Below are 21,658 nucleotides of genomic sequence, written 5' to 3'. Positions count from 1 at the left end.
GGCTTTGAAAACAGAACGTTGTTCTACCCGATACTCGAAGAGTAAATGGGTATATTGTACGAGTCGATACAGCAATTTCTGTCTGTCCGTCCGCCCGTCTTGTTGAGCGCCTGGATCTCAGGGACTGTATGGATGGCTGTATGTATGGCTGCATGCTCACACAACAAGTGCCGCAAAGGTCAAAAATCGTTTTAAAAAGGTAAAATTCGAAAAAAAAAAAAAAACCTTTATAACCCTGGTTTATCTAACTATCTAAAAAGTTGATAAAATCAGCATTAAGTTATACCTGAACATTTACAAGCTGTTTGTACCGTCAGGCAAGATAAAAAAACCCCTAGTGTTTAAATTACAATACTAGACACGATTTTGCCTGTTCGATCCAGACTAACTTTTTATGAAAGATACGGGCTTAGAAATGTTTTGATAATAATGTTTATGTATGTAAAATGTTTATTTTTGTGAGAGAATTTTTACGAATTTTTGACTTAAAAAAATCGGGAAAAGTCGAAAAAATCATTATATCTTGTGTTCTCTATTCTTTTATTGACAGGTTCATTAATTGGTCGTTTAAGGTATTGATCAAAATTGTAAAAATGTAACATTTTAAATTTGTAAAAACCGCTAAGGTACAGATGTACTAATGTTTCAATAATTTTTCGGAAACTTTTCCTTCTGTGCGTTACGTATGTACATCCACTTCCGCGCACAAAAACAATATACCCTATTTACTCTTCAAGTACCGGTTATAAGTCGTTGGTTTGATTCCATGATGAAATTTTTTTTACAGAACCTGTAAGTTAATGTGCTGCTAGAATTTCCGTAAGCCCGAACAGATTTTTTTTGTGCTCTTTACCTGAATCATTACCTGAATTACCTGAAATTAAATGATTTAACTAATATGTATATATTTCTTGTTTTTTGCCTTTTTGTTTAAACTTACTTTTGTTAATCTATTAATAAAAAAAAATAATTTACAAAAACAAAGACAAAACATCCGTCAAAGTATGTACCTGCTCGACTTTAGGGTTGTTTTTTCTGTTTTTTTTGATGGACCGTTTGCAAATTGAAATTTCGTGTAAACGAAACGTACAACGCAAATAATTCAGATACAATTTGATACAATTATTTAAATGAAACACTGAACTTACCTGATAATAATGCATTATGTATGTTCGTATATGTATGTATATTTTTTTATCAAAAACAGCGACTCACTCTTCACTGCACAATTGTAATTACGTCGTCGACACGGACTACAAACCCGAATTATGATACGCACCGCGAGGACACGAAAAAAAAAATAAGAAAAAAAATGGTTTGGGTTGACCGACGCGTTGACTTCGTACTCAGCTCAGCTGTATTAACACCGTTCTACCGTCAAAAAGATGAATAAAGTGTCTTCGCAAAACAAATTTACCGATCTTTGTCTACATCTCTCGCAAGCTGGTATATGTATCCGCCAAACCCCACTGGTTTTCCAAGTATCCTCCTGGAGTACCTAAAAAATAAAAAAATCCTGGCTCAACAAAAAGTACCAGATAATTGGTTCTTTATCTGTCTTTGCTCAATATGCTTCTGTTCGCGCTCAATGTATTGCTATTAATAGCCAATTTTATAACCTATGTAAGTATTTAATCCCAAAACGTAAGACTAACGCGATCACTTATTCCCTTCAGTTTCTTGATAAAACAGAAACTTCAGCTCAAGGTATTGAAAATTTATTTGCCACCTTCTTTCATTCGATGTACTCATCGCATTCTTATGACTATTCCACCCCTTTTTCCTATCATCTACCTTATGCTAGCAACGTATTTCTTCCTTTCCCTTTTGATTCTGTTCATCATACTTTGCTGATCCATAAACTCTCTTTATTAGTTTTTCCCAAACATCTTGTAAATTGTATATCGTCTTATCTGTCTTGTTTTGTTCTGTAATGTTTTGTCAAAAATCGTCAATGTAACCGCAGGTGTTCCTCAAGGAAGTAATTTAGGTCCGCTGCTATTTAATCTGTTTGTGAACAACCTAGCTCAAGTTATTTTGCACTCAGTTGCATGTATGCTGTTAATGTATGCTGATGACATTAAGATGTGCTTTTCCTTTTCCGATCGTGCTCGCATGCTCGCCTACTACTTGACCTTGGTGAATTTAACATGTGAAGTTCGAATAACCTAATTTTTTTAACCAATCTAAAAGCAAACTTATAAACTTATAAAAACAAACTTATAAAACCTAATCTCAAGGACAACATTTCCTGGATCGAATTTCCACATCAAATGACTTAGGCGTCCTCTTCGATCAAAAGCTTTGTATGTGCTAATAGCAATATTGCTTTAATGGTTAACAAAGCTAAAATAAGAAAGCTTAGCGTTTGAGTTTGACGACCCGTATATATCTTAAACACATCTTGTTATTACGTCCGATATTGGAGTATTGTTCGTGTTTGAAGAGCTCTTAATCGAAAGATCAACAAATTCTTATTGAATCCGTTGAAAAACAATTTTTTATGAAGTGGGACTCCTTCTCAAGATCCTTCTCAAGATTGTGGACTCACAAACTCTTTTGGGACAGATAGATTTCACAGTTATTTCCAGACTTACCCGGACTTTCCGTACTATCTGATTAATCCTTATGCTGATCTAACTCTGCCCAGCATTTCCGTATTTTATTATGTTTCCATATCATATCACAAGAAATATCCCTTGAAAAAATAGTAACTAACATTTATCATCACCTTAATTTGGCAAACTTGTAAATCTTATCTTTCCTTCCTCTCCTGTATTAATTTTTAATTCTATTATTATTCCTAGTCCATAATTAGCAGATAATTGTTAATTGAATAAGTAAATATCCGAGTAGATATGTCTGTTCTCAGACATTTAGACTGCTGTGATATCACACTGTTACAAGTGCATTTCAAAAATTCACGCCCCCTTCCGCTTTTACAAGGTACGAAAAAATCCACAATTTTGAAGATTCGAGAAAACCATAGAAAATGACCATATCTTTCAGATCCCTGATCCCGCGCCCTTTATCATCTCAATGCTCAATGTAAATACCATCTGAATGTACATAACGCACATATGTACACATATACTGACTGAGTACAGGGTATAGGCGACTTTTGAAGCCGACTTACAACGTTCCTCCTTCTTAATAATGCGCACGCTATGATAATCTTTGCTGATTCTATTATATTAGCTGTTAGAATGACTAGCCGCATTTGATGTAAAAGTATTTATTTATTTATTACATTTCATAACTAGTCTGAGAAGTGTGGTCCGTCCCACACCAAAAAGCATATTATCGCTGCTTAAAAAAAAGATTTTTATAACTTGTCTAAAAAGATAACGCGTATTCAAACATATGTACATATGTATAAATATGAGTGCGTTTCCGTCTAACACATTCTCTAGGAATGCTTAAACGGCAGGTAGGTCTACATACATGCATATGTTCAAACGAACATGCGCACAAAGTTCGTATACGAGCTTCTGCGCATATTATCCGAATCTGACTCTTATAATAAAAAAAATGTATTCCATTTGTTTCCATTGACATAAGTAGCTGGCCATCAACATTTACTAACATATTGTATTGAAAATAACTTCGCTTTGGATTAAAAATATGTAAACTAAGTAATTCAATTGTTATTAAAATTGTTTTTACTTCACATATCGTATACGTGAAAGGAAAGTTCCAAATCAGTAAACGGTTTAATATACTAACGGTAACACACGTCCATAAATCCATGCGGGTACAAACATACGCACATATACATATATGTGTACATATATACATATATGTACAAATATACATATATGTATACCATTTAAGTAATATTATGTTTTACAAATCCTTGTGTCTCTCTTGATTTTCATGGTCGTGGGAGCTTCACTTCCGAGCCTTTCGGGTGTTGTCAACCCTAATGTGAAAACACCATTTACTTATACATACATACATATGTATGTATGTACTTGAATTCGAAGCAGCACCAAAGTGTTTAATGTACCAAAATGTTTTATAAAATCTTAACAACATAATCAAAATATAACAAAGACTAAATTTCACCTACCTCATAAAATAAATAGTACCAATCACACAAGTTTTAATTAAGTAATTTTTAAATATTGTATTTAAACAGTTGTCAGCCATTTGTTCATCTGGCCCATGGCCTATGTATGTATGTCAACTCTCATTGTTGTATGTATATTAACATACATATGTATATCTGCACTAAAATCATATAATTCCCAACATTCACACATCCCTGACATTTTCTCATTAAACTAAGAGTGAATTTTATTTATTCCCAATATAAACATGAGTAATGTACATTCACATTTACAAATATGTACATAGACGATAACATACTACAACATGTATGAACAAACATATGTACATATGTATATTCTGTAGAGTGTTACTGCTGAGTGTAAATAATCTGGAGTTACGCTTGCATAATCATTTTTCGGATTGAAAATGTGTATGCACCTACATACATACATATGTATGTAGTATGTAAATAGGGAAGTACACATACATATGTACATACATGGGACATATGTACATACATACAAATGTACATCAAGTGGAAATATATGCCTTAAATATTAATCAGGACATCAGGTCGTTTGTAATTTTTTTTTTCAGATATGGCGAGCATAATATTAATAGCATGCCTTGCTATATTGGGACTAATCATTGCAATAGCTTTGTTTCTGGCGGGTGGGTATTTGTGGTGGAGGCACAAAAGATCGCAGTTGCAGTTTATTGAGCCCAACGAAGACGAAGATTCTAGTAGTTACAGTCTAAGGTGAGTCGTATCACCAAAATTGTTTTATTTTAGTTTTTTTTTAGCAGGGTTCTACAAATGCCAACTACAGAATATGTACATGCATACATACATATATGTACATACATACATACATACATATGTATTTACATATGTATGTAGAATATTTAGTTCGTTTTTATTAGTTTTGTTAGTTATTAGAATCGGTACTCGAAGAGAAAATAAGGTACATATGTATATTGTTATTGTGGGAAAAAGTGGATGCATGAAACGCACAGAAGGAAACGTTTCCGACCCCATAAAGTATATTTACATATATTCTTGATCAGCATCAATAGCCGAGTCGATATAGACATGTCTGTCTGTCCGTCCAAAACCAAGTTTAGCTCAAAGAGCGTGAGAAGTGATGTATGTACATACATATGTATGTACCGCAGATTTTCGACCTTTACGGGGGCGGAGGGAGGCGGGGCGAAATTTTTTAAATCGACTTGTAACAGTGTGAGCATACAGGAGTCTGGATGTAAAACTTGGTTACATTATCTCTTATGGTCTCTGAGTACCATGCGCTCATGAGGACGGACAGACGGCCGGACTAACAGACGGACGGACGGACAGACTGACGGACGGACGGACAGACATGGCTATAGCGACTCGCCTATTGATGCTGATCAAGAAAATATATACATTATACACGTTACATATGTAAATCCACTTTCGACCACAAATGCAATAGAGTAATAGGTAAATAGGGTATTTACTCTTCGAATACCGGGTATAAATACAGTAAAGTACAGATATACTGAGTGAGTACCGAATATAAAAGTTTTGACGCGTAAGAAGTGTAAATATTTGTGATAGAAAAATTGTATGGTGTTCAAAACCAATTAATGGAACCATTCACTAACAATACTTTATTTGTTATTGCATGTACAGAGCGGCTCCGGACATTGATTCCGGAAATCCGCCTAGTAAACCACCAGTGCCGGTTGCGCAAGCGATTACAACTCCTCTTCAAAATAACATCAATCGGAAATTGAATGGATTCTTAAGCCTTAGGACTCCTCTAATTGGGTATGTCTCTTTCTGTGTGTTCATTGCTTCCATCGATCGCAAATACCGAATAGATTACACTACTCGACAAAATCAATCTTTTGATAAATGTACCTGTTGGAGGGTTGCGCTCCCAACGTCCAGAGTATTTCTGGCTTCAGACTTTAAAAATACTGAAAAAAATGATCTATAATCCTAAACTATGTCGGTATTTAACGAAAAAATACGGGTTTTTTGACGGCGCCCAATTAATGCACCTATTCAAATTTTTGTTGGACTTATCCCGAGTTTTTAAAGTCCAAATTTCGTAAATATACATCACAAAAATCAAAATTTTTGCATTTCAAACGGTAATCTAAAACCGCAAAGTGTTCGGGTACACTTTATAGATGCATTCGTTAGCTTTAAAGAATGACTAAGTTTTTTACAACCAGATGTAAGATACTTGAGTTATAAACAAAACATTTTTCATAAAAAGTTGGTCTGGATCGAAGCTTCAAAATGGTGTCGAGTAGTGTTATTAGCGCATATATTATTATCTATTATTATATCTACTACTATCTTCCCAATGTATTTACAAATTTATATTTTTTAGTGGCTCGGCACCTACGCAAACCAAAGCACAAAATGCTTCTACCGGGGGAAATACAAATGATGGTACCTCAAAAGATTCGGCGGTAAGCATACGTCAGACCCTCTCTTGTCATAGTAATTGTAGAACAGAAATAACAGATCAATGGTCAAAAAACACCACAGGTGTCTAAGTTATTAAATATAAACACTTCTCTCCATCTTAGAATAAAAGTATTTCCATGACAGACATGTACCTGGACAGCACGGATTCCAGTGAAAATGTCGGGCAAATACATTTCTCTTTGGAATATGATTTTCAAAATACAACATTAATTTTAAAAGTTCTTCAAGGAAAAGAACTACCAGCTAAAGATTTAAGTGGGACTTCGGACCCTTATGTTCGTGTAACCTTGCTACCAGACAAGAAACACCGATTGGAAACGAAAATAAAACGTAGAACATTAAATCCGCGATGGAACGAAACATTTTATTTTGAGGGATTTCCGATACAAAAACTTCAGTCACGTGTGAGAATAATTAATATTCACTCTCTCTACTTGATCTTTAAATACTTATAATAATAAATCTACATTAACATAAAATTGATACAGGTATTACACTTACATGTTTTTGATTACGACCGGTTCTCACGGGATGACTCCATAGGAGAAGTATTTCTTCCTTTATGTCAGGTAAACATTTTGAATTGGTGCATCTTAACCAAAAAACGAACCTTTTCGGCCTACAACTCTGTATACTTTGTATTTTATTTTGTTTATAGAGCTCTCACATACCGTTTACATTTATGTTACTACTTACATGTTTCCACAAAACAGTTTTTAAGATTTCGATTTGAAAGTTAAATTAAAAGATTTAAACCAAATTGTAACAGCTTAAGCTTTAAATCATAAATATTCATGTATATGTTTATGTATATGTATGCGTCATATTTATATATGTATGCACATACATCCGTGAACACTTTGTCTTCTTAGGTTGATTTTGCCGGTAAGCAGTCATTTTGGAAGGCATTGAAACCACCAGCAAAGGATAAATGTGGGGAACTTCTGTCATCGCTTTGCTATCACCCCTCAAACTCTATTTTGACGTTGACATTAATCAAAGCGAGGAACCTAAAAGCTAAGGATATAAACGGAAAATCAGGTAAGGATTATTCTCGCGCTAGATTGAAAATAATATAAATTACATAAAATAAACTTTGTCTTTTAATTAAATGACTCCTTTGACGTGTTCGGTAACCATTGTTTATATCAATTAACTTTAGATCCCTATGTTAAGGTTTGGCTACAGTTTGGAGACAAGCGAGTGGAGAAAAGAAAAACACCTATATTTACATGTACATTAAATCCAGTGTTTAACGAATCATTCAGTTTCAACGTTCCATGGGAAAAAATAAGAGAATGCTCTTTGGATGTTATGGTGATGGATTTTGATAACATTGGCCGGAATGAGTTAATAGGACGAATCCTATTAGCCGGTAAGAACAATAAATTATTGATTGAAACGCAAAATATTAAAATATTATTGTTTTTCCACAAATATTGTACATATGTATTTAGGAAAGAATGGTTCTGGGGCGTCGGAAACTAAACATTGGCAGGACATGATCTCAAAGCCGAGACAAACAGTAGTACAATGGCATCGCTTAAAACCTGAGTAAATTTAAGATTTAACCATCAATTTCAGCATATGATAACAACAGTGTATGTATTTATATATATGTATGTACCACTATCATACCATATGCAAAAACACACACAATTAGCGGTATTTAATACAGTCTGCACAACACATAAGTATAATCGCATTGCACATTGGTTGGATATTTGAATTTTAATACCGAGCGGGATACTACAGAAAACTGATCTAACTTCACTAATTGCTCTGAGGTTTCAAAGCCTCAAAAACCTCTGTGAGCAATACTCAGTTTAATAATTACTTGCCTACCTAGATATATGTATGTATGTACACAGGTTCTCGTATTTGTATTTGTGCATGCATGTTCTTATAAATAACCTTCTGGGTTCTGATTATTGTTTACAGTATATCAAGGTTCGTTGAATTGTCTTTAAATTAATATTCATTTTCAATTGCATGAAAAAGAAGCGCGGTAAAGATCCATCGAACAGAATTCTTTGTTTAAAAGGGGTAATAATTTGTCCTAGCTTGATAAGCTAAATAAAGAATTGATAGCAATAATAAAAACAATTGTATCAGATTTATTTGATCGGCGAAGCGTGTTTAATGTAATTTAATCAATTTGTAATGCCGAAATAGACAACCCACAAAAACTAAAAGAAATATATTAAAATGTATATAATACAATTGAATTGTTAAATATATTAGATTAAAATAATCTAATAAACTCGTAAAACGACATTGTTACAAGTTACATAAAGCGAATTGTTGTTTCTTTTACAATAAAAGAATATTAAAGTACGATAGAGGTCATATTAATTTTAAATATAGTTTTATCACAAAGTAAAACGTATGATAGGGCTATAGGTTATATACATTACTTGATTAGAGAAATGAATGCATTAAAAGAATACAAAAGTGAACATTTTTAATAGAAACTATAAAACAAATTAGCCAACCATTGCCGGAACAAGCGTCTACTGCGAAAAAATGAAAAAATTACATTTAAATTAAGAATTAAACAATAAAGAGATTTATAATTGACGCAATGAAACTGAGTTTGAAAAACGAAAAATCGAAGATACAACCCACCTTGAAATTACATATTTGTTATATACCTGTTATAATATTATTAAACTAATTTATGAATATTACATAGCTGCAAATAAAGCATTTTAAACTTAACTTCTGGGGACTTTGCGAAGGGTTCTTTATGTTGAATGTTGGTTTCTATCTTTATGTTGGTGTATATCCCAAAAAATGTAAGTGGTTCCAATCAACTTTGAGAAGATATGTACATACATACATACATGCATACATACATATGTACGTGCATGCATGCAACGTTCAGAAATAATTAAATCCATTCAGTATGTGTGTATATACATACATGTGTATGTATGTACATATGTGCATATGTACATCTTTTATTGATCAGGATGACAAGCTAGGTTTATATAGCCATGTGAAGACTTATGGACTTTCTTAAGTTTGTTGCTGTGCACGCTGGTCTGGTAGTTTTTAAGCTACGCATAGACTGTAGACATGTACAATATCTACCATAGAAACACTCAGTTGAAGATTGGTATACGTTGCTGATTAATTGGCATTTTCAACTAAGTTAAAAATAATTCTATTATCAGAAAGCCTCCAACAAAAACGCTTACTGTTCGATTTTAGGCTTAAATGCTTGTGATCAATGTGATTTTGCTTGTGATTTTTCTCGATTCCTACTAATTGCAGATTATAGTTCTGTCGAGTTCTTCTCTCGACTGGTCGGGCATGACAGTATGACATTTTAGCGTACTAAATAAATAATAGAATGAGAGTTCAATGAATTTTAGCACACTGAAAACATTTTCAACTTTCAGTGCCTATATATCATATACTAAAATTATCTTTAAAATTCGATTTATTAAAGATCTGGAAAATGCTATAGTATATACGTATATTTATGTAATAAATAGTGTGCCACTTCTGGTGTGGCCTTTTAGTAATTGCCTGCCAGATTTGGATCCCACATATATTATATCCAAAGCGCTCATACAACTTTTCGACTCTTATCACATATTTTCGGCTGAGTACCCACTGTTCCGCGCCAAAGACTTTAGCGCTGGCCTCATGTCAGAAGCGAAGGATAACCTAAAGGAGAGTTGAGGTACTACCCCGCTCGCCCGTACCGTCTTGGTAAAAACAGTACTTAGTGTAAAATTAATTAATTACAATATCCATAAAATAATTATTCGTTCGACTGCCCTAATTTGAGCTTGTTTTTGCTTCCATTTTTGTCGACAGAATGAGGATATAATCGCACAGAAAACATTGATGCTTTTTTATCTTTTCCATAGTAAAATCATACACGATTCGGTCGACCGAAAATTCAGCGCCTCTGAGCACTGGGCTTCAGATCCGCAAGAGAAGCTTAAGAAACGGCTAGGTTACCGCTGACAATTTCCTTCTAGAATTAATTTACTGGTTGCATACGCTTTCTATTTACTTGCATTTTTCACAAAATTAGAAACTGTCTGTTTTCGACATCTTTACATATCTAAGCAGTCGTCCAAATTAACTTAAAATCGCTTTCAGGAATACCCTAACACTTACTAAAACATAAAATATCGATAGTATCGATCTACACAACCCTAATCCTAAATGATGACAAATCACATTTGTGCCACCAAACTACGAAAAAAAAAAAATAATACAGCTACATATGCATATGTACATTTAACTGCTCTTTTATATCCAACAAGTATCAACGATAAATTTATCAAATATAAAAAATGATTATCACCGTAAAAAACCTGCAGCAGCAAACCTTTACAATTGAGTTTGACCCGGAAAAAACGGTGAGTGGTATTTTTTTCCGTATGTACATATGTATATGTTCGTGAATGGTAAATATTTCTGTGTATGCCTACGCTACACTACGTACATACATAATATGTGCATATATGAATGAATAAAATTTAATTTAAAGTATAAGCACATTCCAAAAACATCTTTATAGGTTTTGGAACTCAAGAAGAAAATATTTGATGAGCGTGGAGTTGAGTACGTTGCTGAGAAGCAAAAACTGATCTATGCAGGAGTCATCCTTATGGATGATCGTACAATAGCGTCATATAAAATTGATGAAAACAAGTTTATAGTAGTAATGCTAACACGCGATACAGCTGCTTCGATGGCAGCATCTTCATCTTCTGAACCTCATCAAAAACGGTCAAACGAAACTGACGGAAGGGTTGTGGACCTTAATCCAAGTAAAGAAAAAAGTATCGAAAAAATTATGAGCAGCGCAAGTGGATCTACTCCTATTCCGGGGGCTGTAGAGGCTGTGCCTTCTGTGTCCGTATCGTCAACAGTAACAGCACTTCAAAGACCATATTCCAGTAGCGATTTAGTTGGAGAGCTGGCTAATGCTTCATTGCAAACGCGTGCCGAGTCTAATTTACTTATGGGAGAAGAGTACAATCAAACTGTTTTATCGATGGTAGAAATGGGCTACCCACGCGACCAGGTAGAACGTGCAATGGGCGCCAGCTTTAACAACCCTGAGCGGGCAGTAGAGTACCTCATTAATGGCATACCCGCCGAGGAAGAAAGTCTATTTAATGCCGGCAACGACACAAATAACCAAATTCCAAGAGCTCCTGGAACCCAGCCTGTAACTGAACCAGCTGAAGATCTTCCAGCTCAATCCACTGGTAACGTCATTTTGAAAGATAGGCTACGTAAAATTTCGTAATGTTTTCTTTTTTATTGTAGATCCCTTTGAGTTTTTGCGTAGCCAGCCACAATTTCTTCAGATGCGCTCGTTAATATATCAAAACCCTCACCTTTTACATGCTGTTTTGCAGCAGGTTAGTTCTTGAAGGAAAAGTTGTGCAAATTAAGTTACTGTTCGTATTTAGATTGGTCAGACGAACCCAGCTCTTCTACAACTTATTTCGGAGAACCAGGATGCGTTTCTTAATATGCTAAACCAGCCAATTGAGGGTGAATCCGCATCTGGTGATAACAGTCAACGGTCTACACCTCCTCGAATACAGTCTTTTGCAACGCGGACAGAAAGCTTGCCCTCGTCAGCAACGGAAGAAGGGGCAGTGGCTAGCCAACGGTCATCTGCTGGCGGCAATGCTTTAGATGTCGCCGATCGCGAGGTCACGGAACAGTCCGCCGGTATTGCAACAATTCGTCTAAATGCCCAAGACCAAGGCGCTATAGAACGGGTATATAACATTTTCATAGTACACATAAACTGGGATAATTTAAATTAAATATTTCCATAGCTGAAAGCACTCGGCTTCCCCGAAGCACTTGTACTGCAAGCTTACTTTGCCTGCGAAAAAGATGAGGAACTAGCAGCAAATTTCTTACTTTCATCCAGCTTTGATGACTGAGTCGGCCAAATGTAATAAATTATATGTAAACCTACCTATGAATCGAAATCGTTACTAATAAATTTAGAGGTTAATAAAAACGAAATCGAGAAGTGCTAAGCTCCGTACAAATTATGTCATTTTTTACCCTTTTAGTTTCAGCCTCAGTTTGTTATATTTTTATCCATCTACTCGAAGAGTACTCGTGAAAATCTCTCGTGAAGCAAAAACAGCAAAAAGCAAACATATTCCGATATTATATATATATTATATTATGACACTTAGATCACAGAGAAAACGGAAATTGATTGCAGACTACTGAGATGTCACACTATTTCATTTTCCATGGATTGGATATTATTATAGCTAGGATGACACAAATAATATTCACCTCGAGCCCCCCGTCTATGTTCCTGTGCGTCCATCATTTACTCGAAGGGTGTTAGTAAAAACACTGGGGTTACTCTGGACACACATACACACATACGTAATACTGATCACGATACTGAGTACTGGTTATTCCTACGCTCAGATTTTCTTATTTATAGTTTTTGTAAATTCCAAAAAGCGTTCGCATTAATTTAAGGTATTTTGTTGTGGGTTTAATATCACAATAAAGCAAATCAAACTCAATAACTAAACGGTACTTTTTTTATTAAAATATCTACTCATTAATTTTGGATGAATGCAGTACGGAGCCGCCAAATCTGTATAATTTTATTGGTGCTCTAATACATACTACCGATCACTACGAAATCACCATTACGTTGAAATGGACGCTGATCTCCCGATCCTCGACTTGGTTCTACCACTAAGCAAACAACTGGTAGAGGCTGCAAATCGACATAAAACTGGCTGCCTAATCAGTATAGGGGATTGGCTCCCAGTGCCTTCGGCTCTTGGTGAGAGAGCCTTCGGCTGAGAGAGTTTGGCGTTGGCTCTCTTGAGCATTGAACGCAAAGCGACTCTCGCAAAAACAAAGTTTTGTTTTTCCTTTTCAAGTCTGCTTCGTAATTTCATGTGTGCGGTGACACATCCATACATGATGGCAATGCGAGTATCTATTATCGACTTCAGATGTTTGCTTAGTGGTTCTACTTACTGTAGTTTATAGTTCAATTAAAACTCTAATTCAAATTAAAATGTTTCTGAAATGCCACTTTTAAAGTACTTGAAAATTCCTATGTATGTGCCTGTATCAACATGTATATTTATCGACTTTAGCGACTATACCATCATCGGCAAAAACCGAAATTGATTTAATTTCAAACACGAAATGGTATCTAAATTCATGTAAGTCCATAGATTCAACATATACATTTACTAACGCGCGATGCAGGAACGCTGGAATGTTTCCGTGTGCGAGTGCTTATTTTAATGCTTATGTCCAAAAGTTATGATAAGCGGTAGCAGCGCACCACATATCATAATTACTAGCTCACTATATCGTAAAGCCTGTATACTATGACACTGAGAGTTACTCGCGGCACCAATACCGTTCTTGTCAATAGGCCCGACATCTCGAGATTCCTCCAATACCCGATACTCAAACTGAGGGGAAGTGGTAACTTTATGATGGTGATGGCCACCTTGTGTCAGCTCCGGGAGAACGTGCACAGTGGCAACATACAAAAAAGTTCCGGCGGAAAATAGCATAGCTATTCCAGTTGCATTCACTGAATTCAAGGTCTCCTTCTGCTCCTGACCAATTCCGAAATACGTTAAAATCGTCAGAAGAGGGGCTGATAAGGAAAAAAGTGCCAAATGTCTACGAATTTGTTGTCGCTCGACTTTCTCGTGAAGCAAAAAGCTAACCAAGCCAAATGCTGCAGGTGCCTTGTGTAGCATAATAGCTAAGAAAACTATTATTTCAACGTCCTGATGACTCGTCGTTGCAGCAGCACCTAACGCAATTCCATCAGCTACGCAGCCAAGCATGTAAGACAAATAAATTTTAAGTAAACAAATCATTCATTATAAGTAAGTAAGTACCTGCTGCATGTACCACAAGACCAAGAGTGAGGGTGGCTGTATTTTTCTCGTCATTTCCAATATTGCTCCTCCGTTGGGACACGTCAACCAACATCATGAAGACAAAACCAAGTACTAGGGAAAGTCCTATAGTTTGTGAGTAGTCTTGTGGTTTTCGACCAGTCGTCAAATCTGTCGTTCGTTCACTATCCATATACAATGAACGAATACCTTCTGGTATAATTACAGCTAAAGCAGTACCCACCAATAAACCAGCGCCAAGCACAGTGACACACTTCAACTTTTCCTACATTCAGAGAATATTTTTGAATTAATGTATGTTCATGCATATGTATGTATGTACATACATATGTACCAATGCATTCATACCTATGCTATGCCTACCTCGCTTAATTTCATTAGCATTGGTATGCTTCCAGCTACATAGGATCCAACGAGCATTACTATCACCAATAAAAGAAGAACTACAGTCTCTTCTGCCATGATTACTTTGTTTGTTTTTAATTTGTCACACTATAGAAAGACAGACAAACAGATTATGCATGTATTTTTGCCAACTCAACTACAGACCCGGGAACGGAATCGGCTCGGAGACGGAACCGGAACTGTGGCCTGGTGGAGCCTCTTTTGTTGGCTTTTTAGTTTGAATCTTATTTTGTAAACCATCGAATAAACAAAAGTCATAAAAGCTAGTCAATCTTGTGGATAATTTATTCATCAAACGAACAAAATTATAGTTTACGTGCTCAGACTCTTAACTAGCTGTTAATATTGATCAGAATATCTAAATCAACGAATATAACTTAGTATTTTTGGTACATTTTAAAATTTAGAAGGTATATTTCGATATAATTTTGAGTGTTGATAAGTCCGCGGTCACACTAAACACAATCGTATAATTAGCCATAGGTAAAATTGGGACATAGTGTCTTATATTTTAATGTTTAATTAAGTAATATTACGTCCCTAAATTTAATCCAAATCTTTATGTTCCAATCGTTATGTACGTGCAAATTTATCTGTGCATTCATAAGCGTATATAAACAGATTTCAATAAGTGTACACACATATGTATGCACAAAGAATAATAAAAACTAAAATGCACTTTTTAAAACAAAGCGCAGTTATTGTACGCAAAAAAAAAGTTTAGTGTAAATAAAGTGTAAAAGAAGGTGCATATGTGTGTATTAATATTGTGAAATGCATAAATGAATGCAAATTATAAATTTACGTACATACATATGTACATATGCATATGTATTCATATGTGTTAGAAATATTTGTATGTATATAAAACTAACAAACGCAAACTTGATATTTCTTTACAATATCAAAGGGTACGACTTCAAAGGATAGAATGGGTAATAATTGCTTGAAAATTAACAGTTCTGATGACATTTCACTTTTGCGAGGCAGTGAAAGTGTACACGGGCAGAACAGCGGTCCTTTGCCAATGTTTCAGGTAAGTGAATAGAAAATATGTGTTTACATACATATAAATACATATAATGTTTTTAATTTATCAGAATGATCAGTATCAACAAATCTTTTATCCAACGCCCTCCACTTCCAATGGCCATGTCCCAATAGCGGCGGGCCATTCACAACATTCCGAGGAGGACCAAGTTAAAATAGCAAAACGGATTGGTTTAATGCAACATTTGCCAATAGGAAGATATGATGGGAGCTCGAAAAAATCACGAGAATGTGTTATTTGTATGGCTGAATTTTGTGTTGATGAAGCTGTTCGGTATCTTCCATGCATGCATATATATCATGTGAATTGCATAGACGACTGGTTAATGAGAAGTCTCACTTGTCCCAGTTGCTTAGAGCCTGTCGACGCTGCTTTGTTAACGAGTTATGAAACAACATAGCTCAACTGGAATATGCCACTGTCTGTTAGTCAATGCAGTAGGCATTATAAAACATGCAATTACTGTAAACACTTTTATTGTTGAACTCGTCATAGTAATCATTGATTAAAAAAATTTCTTATCTGTATTGTTACCGCTTGGGGGTATACATATATTATCAGTTTTATTTGATATAAGTATATATATACCTAAATAAGTTTTTTATGTACAAATTATAAGGTCAAAATTTATAACATTAACAACATTCATACATATGTCTGACATGACAGCGTTAATATTCAAAAACTACTATTAAACACATAGAATAAATTATTATAAAGAAAACTAGTGTAAGAGTATTAAAAAATATATATAAATACAACGGAGCAGTACAATTCGATCAGTCATTTACATATGTTCCCGAAGTATCCTCTAAATTTATTTTACTGTCGTGCGTTTATAAAAACTAAAGTTGGTCTTGTAAAAAATAATGGAAATGACTAAGTGCGTTAATTTTCATGGAGATGGGTCGACTTGGTACATATGTACATACGTTGCGTTTAAATGACCAATCAAAGCAATTATACAACAAATAAAATCTTAAAATCATTAAATAGCTGGTAGCGGTTTTGATAACTTACTGGGTACAATTGGAAAAAAAATCTCTTTGTTTTCGGGAGAGCAGACACGACTGTAAGGCAACAGAATCGGATAAAAGGATAAAGCATTTTGTAAATAATCGCAACTATTATATGACAACTAATTAATCACAGTAATATTTATAAAATACTTACTAAAACATATACATACATATGTATGTGTACACTTTCCAAGTGTTCGCATATTAACACCTTATTTATATTTATATTATTACATCGGAATAGGTTCATTTTACATAGCTTCTGAACACTTTTTCTCTTACAACTTCAATGTGTAGGGAATCTTCGACGGATTTCGAGTATTAAATATTTTGTGATTAACAACTCAGAAAAAAAATGTCATTTAAAAAATATTTTAAAACATTTTATTTTTTGTTCTACATATCATCAGATTTATAAGAAAACATATATAATCGTATACATCTTATTTTTGCACATACATAATCGTATGAACCTTGTTTTTGCATACAAGACATGACAATCTAAAAGCGATAAAAACGTGATATTAAATAAATCACATTTATATTTGACAATAAAGGGGACTTTTACTACAACATACGGATTTTTATAGTAGAACTAATTTGTATATTTCTCTCGTCAGAATTTGGGGACGTAGATTCAGTCTTTAATCTTTGAATCTCTTAGGAAATAGCGTTGAAAAATATTTTGAATGCCTGTAATATACACCAAAAGACGTACAGCTTCTCTGTCCTGCTTATTCGAATGGCTCTACATATTCATATTGGATAATTATAATTAAACCCCGTACTCGAAAAGTTTAGTTTATTAAGTATTTATATTCTTGATCAGCATAAATAGCCGATTAGACATAGCAATTTATTTACAAATGATTGTACAAGGTACATTGTACATGCAAACTTACATATATATTGACTGAGTACTGTTTATAAAAGTTGTGACACGCACGAAGCGTCTCCTTGTTTTGGTATGGAAGCGAAATGCATTGAACGCCGATAAGTGTGGGAGTTACCTCACCCACTAAAAACCTTCATCGTGGGCAGACAAAAAATACATTGTCCACGACTTCTGCGGTCAGCGGTCCGTACAGTGCACTATGGGTTAAAAGCCCGTTTTTTTTGGCAATAATTCAAAAGATAGAGCTAGAGCTCTACAAGTTGGCATGAATGTTCGTAAGACTAAAGTAGAATTTGACCCCGCCTACCTCCCGCCCCATACGAACTGGAACCCATTTACGTCGTATTTATTATAAAATGAGAAGGGACGTGTGAGACGCTTCTTACGCTTCGCAACTTTTGTACCCGGTACTCAGTACTACATCTTATACCATACCTTAGCGGTTTTTATCAAATTTTACATATTTTCTTCATCTGTCATCTACATCTACGTCACTTCTCACGCCTACACGCTCCTTTAGCTCGCCCCCCTCGCCTAAAGCCGCACACTGCAGAGGACGCACATTGGAGAAGCAGAGTGTGAATGAGAGAATGTGCAAAAAACAAAAAAATATATATATTTTATAGTCTCTGAGATCCAGGCGCTCAACAAGACGGACGGACAGACGGAGGGAGACAGACATGGCTATATCGACTCGGCTATTGATGCTGATCAAGAATATATATACTTTGTGGGGTCAGAAACGTTTCCTTCTCTGCGTTACATACATCCACATTGTGCCCAAATACAATATACCCTATTTACTCTTCGAGTACCGGGTATAAAAAGGTATTCAAAAGATAAATTATGATAAAAGATCCTTTAAAAAATTTTAGAAATTTAAAAAAATTTATTTGATTGACTGATTGTTTGGTTAAAAGTAATTTGATTGGAATCACTCCAACGTACAATTGCATTTCTCTTAGTACTTGTTTAACTAAGCAATAAATTGGATAAATTTCGTTTGAATTGTAATAGTTTCATCTTTAGTTAGTCAGTTTTTGTTAATACTCTTTAAACTATAACATTTTATTGCGCCTGCTTCACGATTGTTGTTGGTCCAGACCTCCAGCAGTCCTGTGTTTCCTAAATCCCCAGGTATGCTTACATTTACATATATAGGTGATCAGTCCCGACAAAGATATACCAGACTTGGCAGTGAAAATCAACCATAAAAGAGAAGAAGTGACTAGTGCGTTTGCAGCCCATTTCCAAAAATTTTCTTCAGCTCATGTTACGTTAATGCTGTGGCTGTGGGAGGTATTCTACTACGCAACTTATTTCAGTTTAAGGACCGTCCCATCCGTTGGATCGGATGAAGCAATAATTTACAGACATTGAGTTCGATGACATTAAGCTCAGTGCTTTAATTGCTTCACCAACCATGCGGCTGTCTAACGTTGAGCCTCTGTTCTTACTAATTGGTATTGATATTGCATAATTGGTAATTTGATCGCGTATAATAGCTATCGTATAAAAGCTCCGGAGTTTGGAGGAAGCCCGTGTCGAAATCTTGGACTTCCTAGAGGAGAGGTTGCAGACTTGCAGAATATAGGAAAGGAATAGGGACATCCTCACTTGGGCGCAGGCACGTCCTTTTTCTCTAGCTCCTGAAGAAAATGAGCCTGGACCTCGCTCTCCACCAGATTCCTTCGTCTCGATGGAACTCACCCAGGACCCAGGTCGGCGTTTGAGGCATTGCTCCTCGCCACCTTAGCAAACTAGCAGTTTGAGAGGTGTGTTTTCGCCCGCTGGGATTGCCGAACTTGGAAATCCAGAAGGATCAATTTGGCTCATCGCCTGATTTTAATCCCCTGGGCTGACGATTGATATTCTTTATCGCCGTTCGACAGCACATGTATAAGCCGAGCGTCTCCCGTTCTTTTGCTTCAACTATTTATCTTTAGAGGCAGAGGCGCCGCCTGACGTGTGTTGTACGCGACGGCTCACCAGCTACCACACCTAGTTTCGTTAAATTATCTGTTTATAACAACATATTACCTGTATCGCATATCTCTTGATCTTATTCGACATCCCTAAAGATCTTGAATGGGTTTTTGATCTATCTCCGACCTCCGACGATGGCACCTCGGATAAACCCTTCGGTCATGCTCTGGTCGCCGGTATCGACAGGTACCCCCCAAGGTGACCAAAAAGATGGGCAAGAACAAGTTGAAGAAGAAGTGCAAGATAAAGCCTTTCCTAAGGAGCTTGAACTACAACCTGATACAACTATCTGATGCCCACCCGCTACACGGCGCATGACATCAGCTTCGAGAAACTGTCGCCCAAGGACCTGAAGGATCCCGTCAAGAGCAAGACACACCGTTTCCAGACCCGCGTCAAGTTCGACTCTATCTACAAGGAGGGAAAGAACAAGTGGTTCTTCCAGAAGCTGCGTTTCTAAGCTAGAAACTAATGGGATGATGATGATGAATTATTGTCGTCGTTTTATTAAGGTTAAATAAAACGAGAAGGAATGTGTGAAGTGAATGAGAGAATGTGAAAAAAACAACCAAAGCTGCTGGACAGGGTGGGTTTCGCCACTGCAAATTAATTTCTTCAATGTGGCTATAATAATGATCTAATTGGATCCCAATTTGGTAATCTTTTATCTTCTAAATTGTAGATCTGGGAGGTTTTCGCCCTTTTGCGGGGCGGAAGGGGGCGGGGCTAATTTTTGAAATGCACTGGTTTCAGTGTGAGCATACAGCACTCTGGAGCCAAAATTTGGCGGCTCTAGCTCTTATAGTCTCTGAGAACTAGCCGACAAACAAGACGGACGGACGAATGGACGGACGGACAGACAGACATGGCTCAATCGACTCGGCTATTGATGCTGATCAAGAATATATAGGGGTCGGAAACGTTTCCTTCTGTGCGTTACATACAGCCGTTATTCGCACAAATACAATACACCCTATTTACTCTTCGAGTACCGGGTATAAAAAGCATAATTCTGATATAACCGCTAACGTTGACCACTGTCCACATTACAATATCAGTATCCTATCCAATCATATCTGACAAAACGGATTTTGTTTTATTTGTGATGTGGAGTGCCGCGTAGTCTTTCTGGCATCCTTCAATCATCGTACATATACATACAGCTAGTTCAATTAGTGCTGTATACAAACAAATCTATATTCATGAAAAGCAGTCACTTAGGAGTTGACCTGTGAAGAATGGCTCTTAAAATGCTGCCTTTCGACAAATATGCGATGCTGAGGTGAATTTCACGGTCGGGTGTTCCATCTTCAACAAAACAAGACATATGGCAGGCTATATAGCGAAGTTGAATCCAGTGCACAAGTTAATCTTAGCTGATGTGGATTTTTAATCCGTTATGGTTTTGAACTGGACTTATTTTACGTATCAAAAAAATAAATGATAAAGCGACGCGGCGGTCCAAACAGAAAATCTGTCAAGGGACACTTTCGGCTTCGTGATTTGAAGAAGGCCAGGCCCGCCAGGTTGAAAAGACGAAAAAATCAGCGACGGTGCACATTAGACCCATCCACATCAGAGTCTACCTGATTTGAATTAAAAAAGTGAATCCTCATGTGTACGGTTAGAGATATAAGTTGGCGTGTCTTCTCGTCATCCGACCTTCATATTTGGTAGACACACGAGAAAATCTGAAGAAGGCTTTCGGGAAATATCCTCCAGATCACTTTACCTTCGAAAAGACTTCGCGGGCAGATAAAATTGGCAGATCAAGCGAGGACAAGAATCGTGTTTTCATGCCTTTTCAACTATACATAGTCAGTTTCTTAA

At 35.9% G+C, this 21,658-nt stretch overlaps 5 protein-coding genes across 9 annotated transcripts; 4 read left to right on the top strand and 1 right to left on the bottom strand.

Moving 5' to 3' along the window:
• The first annotated feature begins 3,555 nt into the window (after positions 1-3,555).
• On the top strand, positions 3,556-9,407 carry LOC117902991 (synaptotagmin-7). 3 transcript variants are annotated; one of them, XM_034814707.1, is made up of 10 exons: positions 3,556-3,689; positions 4,651-4,813; positions 5,729-5,866; positions 6,441-6,522; positions 6,643-6,945; positions 7,030-7,110; positions 7,414-7,582; positions 7,704-7,916; positions 7,999-8,147; positions 9,387-9,407. In XM_034814707.1, exons 2-9 carry the CDS (start codon positions 4,653-4,655, stop codon positions 8,097-8,099), a joined length of 1,248 nt encoding a protein of 415 aa, XP_034670598.1. In that variant the 5' UTR covers positions 3,556-3,689; positions 4,651-4,652; the 3' UTR covers positions 8,100-8,147; positions 9,387-9,407. The 3 variants fall into 3 exon arrangements, with proteins under 3 accessions (XP_034670598.1, XP_034670596.1, XP_034670597.1); XM_034814705.1 differs by lacking the exon at positions 9,387-9,407 and having other exon boundaries at positions 7,999-8,535; XM_034814706.1 differs by lacking the exon at positions 9,387-9,407 and having other exon boundaries at positions 3,576-3,626; positions 4,652-4,813; positions 7,999-8,535.
• A 1,325-nt stretch (positions 9,408-10,732) lies between these two features.
• On the top strand, positions 10,733-12,590 carry LOC117902990 (UV excision repair protein RAD23 homolog B). Its single transcript, XM_034814704.1, has 5 exons — positions 10,733-10,926; positions 11,088-11,784; positions 11,846-11,940; positions 11,992-12,309; positions 12,370-12,590. Exons 1-5 carry the CDS (start codon positions 10,861-10,863, stop codon positions 12,478-12,480), a joined length of 1,287 nt encoding a protein of 428 aa, XP_034670595.1. The 5' UTR covers positions 10,733-10,860; the 3' UTR covers positions 12,481-12,590.
• A 1,163-nt stretch (positions 12,591-13,753) lies between these two features.
• LOC117902993 (zinc transporter ZIP9-B) lies at positions 13,754-15,039 on the bottom strand. 2 transcript variants are annotated; one of them, XM_034814710.1, is made up of 4 exons: positions 14,836-14,918; positions 14,696-14,737; positions 14,452-14,636; positions 13,754-14,381 (listed from the first exon to the last, which is right to left on the bottom strand). In XM_034814710.1, the coding sequence occupies exons 3-4, from the start codon at positions 14,546-14,548 to the stop codon at positions 13,834-13,836; spliced, it is 645 nt and encodes a 214-aa protein (XP_034670601.1). In that variant the 5' UTR covers positions 14,549-14,636; positions 14,696-14,737; positions 14,836-14,918; the 3' UTR covers positions 13,754-13,833. The 2 variants fall into 2 exon arrangements, with proteins under 2 accessions (XP_034670601.1, XP_034670600.1); XM_034814709.1 differs by having other exon boundaries at positions 14,452-14,737; positions 14,836-15,039.
• A 302-nt stretch (positions 15,040-15,341) lies between these two features.
• Positions 15,342-16,702, top strand: LOC117902995 (RING finger protein 11). Of its 2 annotated transcripts, XM_034814715.1 has the most exons (3): positions 15,342-15,360; positions 15,788-15,913; positions 15,978-16,702. In XM_034814715.1, the coding sequence occupies exons 2-3, from the start codon at positions 15,809-15,811 to the stop codon at positions 16,326-16,328; spliced, it is 456 nt and encodes a 151-aa protein (XP_034670606.1). In that variant the 5' UTR covers positions 15,342-15,360; positions 15,788-15,808; the 3' UTR covers positions 16,329-16,702. The 2 variants fall into 2 exon arrangements, with proteins under 2 accessions (XP_034670606.1, XP_034670607.1); XM_034814716.1 differs by lacking the exon at positions 15,342-15,360 and having other exon boundaries at positions 15,770-15,913.
• Positions 16,703-20,095: 3,393 nt separating this feature from the next.
• On the top strand, positions 20,096-20,320 carry LOC117902996 (60S ribosomal protein L27-like). The gene has a single exon (XM_034814717.1). The coding sequence runs from the start codon at positions 20,121-20,123 to the stop codon at positions 20,286-20,288; it is 168 nt and encodes a 55-aa protein (XP_034670608.1). The 5' UTR covers positions 20,096-20,120; the 3' UTR covers positions 20,289-20,320.
• Positions 20,321-21,658: the final 1,338 nt, after the last annotated feature.

The sequence above is a fragment of the Drosophila subobscura genome, chromosome dot, assembly GCF_008121235.1.
Source record: "Drosophila subobscura isolate 14011-0131.10 chromosome dot, UCBerk_Dsub_1.0, whole genome shotgun sequence".
NCBI lineage: Eukaryota > Metazoa > Arthropoda > Insecta > Diptera > Drosophilidae > Drosophila > Drosophila subobscura.
The sequence above is the reverse complement of the archived record's forward strand: the minus strand, read 5'-3'. Positions and strand labels throughout refer to the sequence as shown.

Excerpts from the sequence above, each read along its gene's own strand:
- LOC117902991 (XM_034814707.1), top strand. The coding sequence starts at position 4,653 with ATGGCGAGCATAATATTAATAGCATGCCTTGCTATATTGGGACTAATC. Across the intron at positions 5,867-6,440 it reads CTTAGGACTCCTCTAATTGG|TGGCTCGGCACCTACGCAAA; the intron begins GTATGTCTCTTT and ends TATATTTTTTAG. Across the intron at positions 6,946-7,029 it reads TACAAAAACTTCAGTCACGT|GTATTACACTTACATGTTTT; the intron begins GTGAGAATAATT and ends AAATTGATACAG.
- LOC117902990 (XM_034814704.1), top strand. The coding sequence starts at position 10,861 with ATGATTATCACCGTAAAAAACCTGCAGCAGCAAACCTTTACAATTGAG. Across the intron at positions 11,785-11,845 it reads TCTTCCAGCTCAATCCACTG|ATCCCTTTGAGTTTTTGCGT; the intron begins GTAACGTCATTT and ends TTTTTATTGTAG. Across the intron at positions 12,310-12,369 it reads ACCAAGGCGCTATAGAACGG|CTGAAAGCACTCGGCTTCCC; the intron begins GTATATAACATT and ends ATATTTCCATAG.
- LOC117902993 (XM_034814709.1), bottom strand. The coding sequence starts at position 14,934 with ATGGCAGAAGAGACTGTAGTTCTTCTTTTATTGGTGATAGTAATGCTC. Across the intron at positions 14,738-14,835 it reads TGCTAATGAAATTAAGCGAG|GAAAAGTTGAAGTGTGTCAC; the intron begins GTAGGCATAGCA and ends CTCTGAATGTAG. Across the intron at positions 14,382-14,451 it reads TCTTGTGGTACATGCAGCAG|CTGATGGAATTGCGTTAGGT; the intron begins GTACTTACTTAC and ends TTGGCTGCGTAG.
- LOC117902995 (XM_034814715.1), top strand. The coding sequence starts at position 15,809 with ATGGGTAATAATTGCTTGAAAATTAACAGTTCTGATGACATTTCACTT. Across the intron at positions 15,914-15,977 it reads GTCCTTTGCCAATGTTTCAG|AATGATCAGTATCAACAAAT; the intron begins GTAAGTGAATAG and ends TTAATTTATCAG.
- LOC117902996 (XM_034814717.1), top strand. The coding sequence starts at position 20,121 with ATGCCCACCCGCTACACGGCGCATGACATCAGCTTCGAGAAACTGTCG.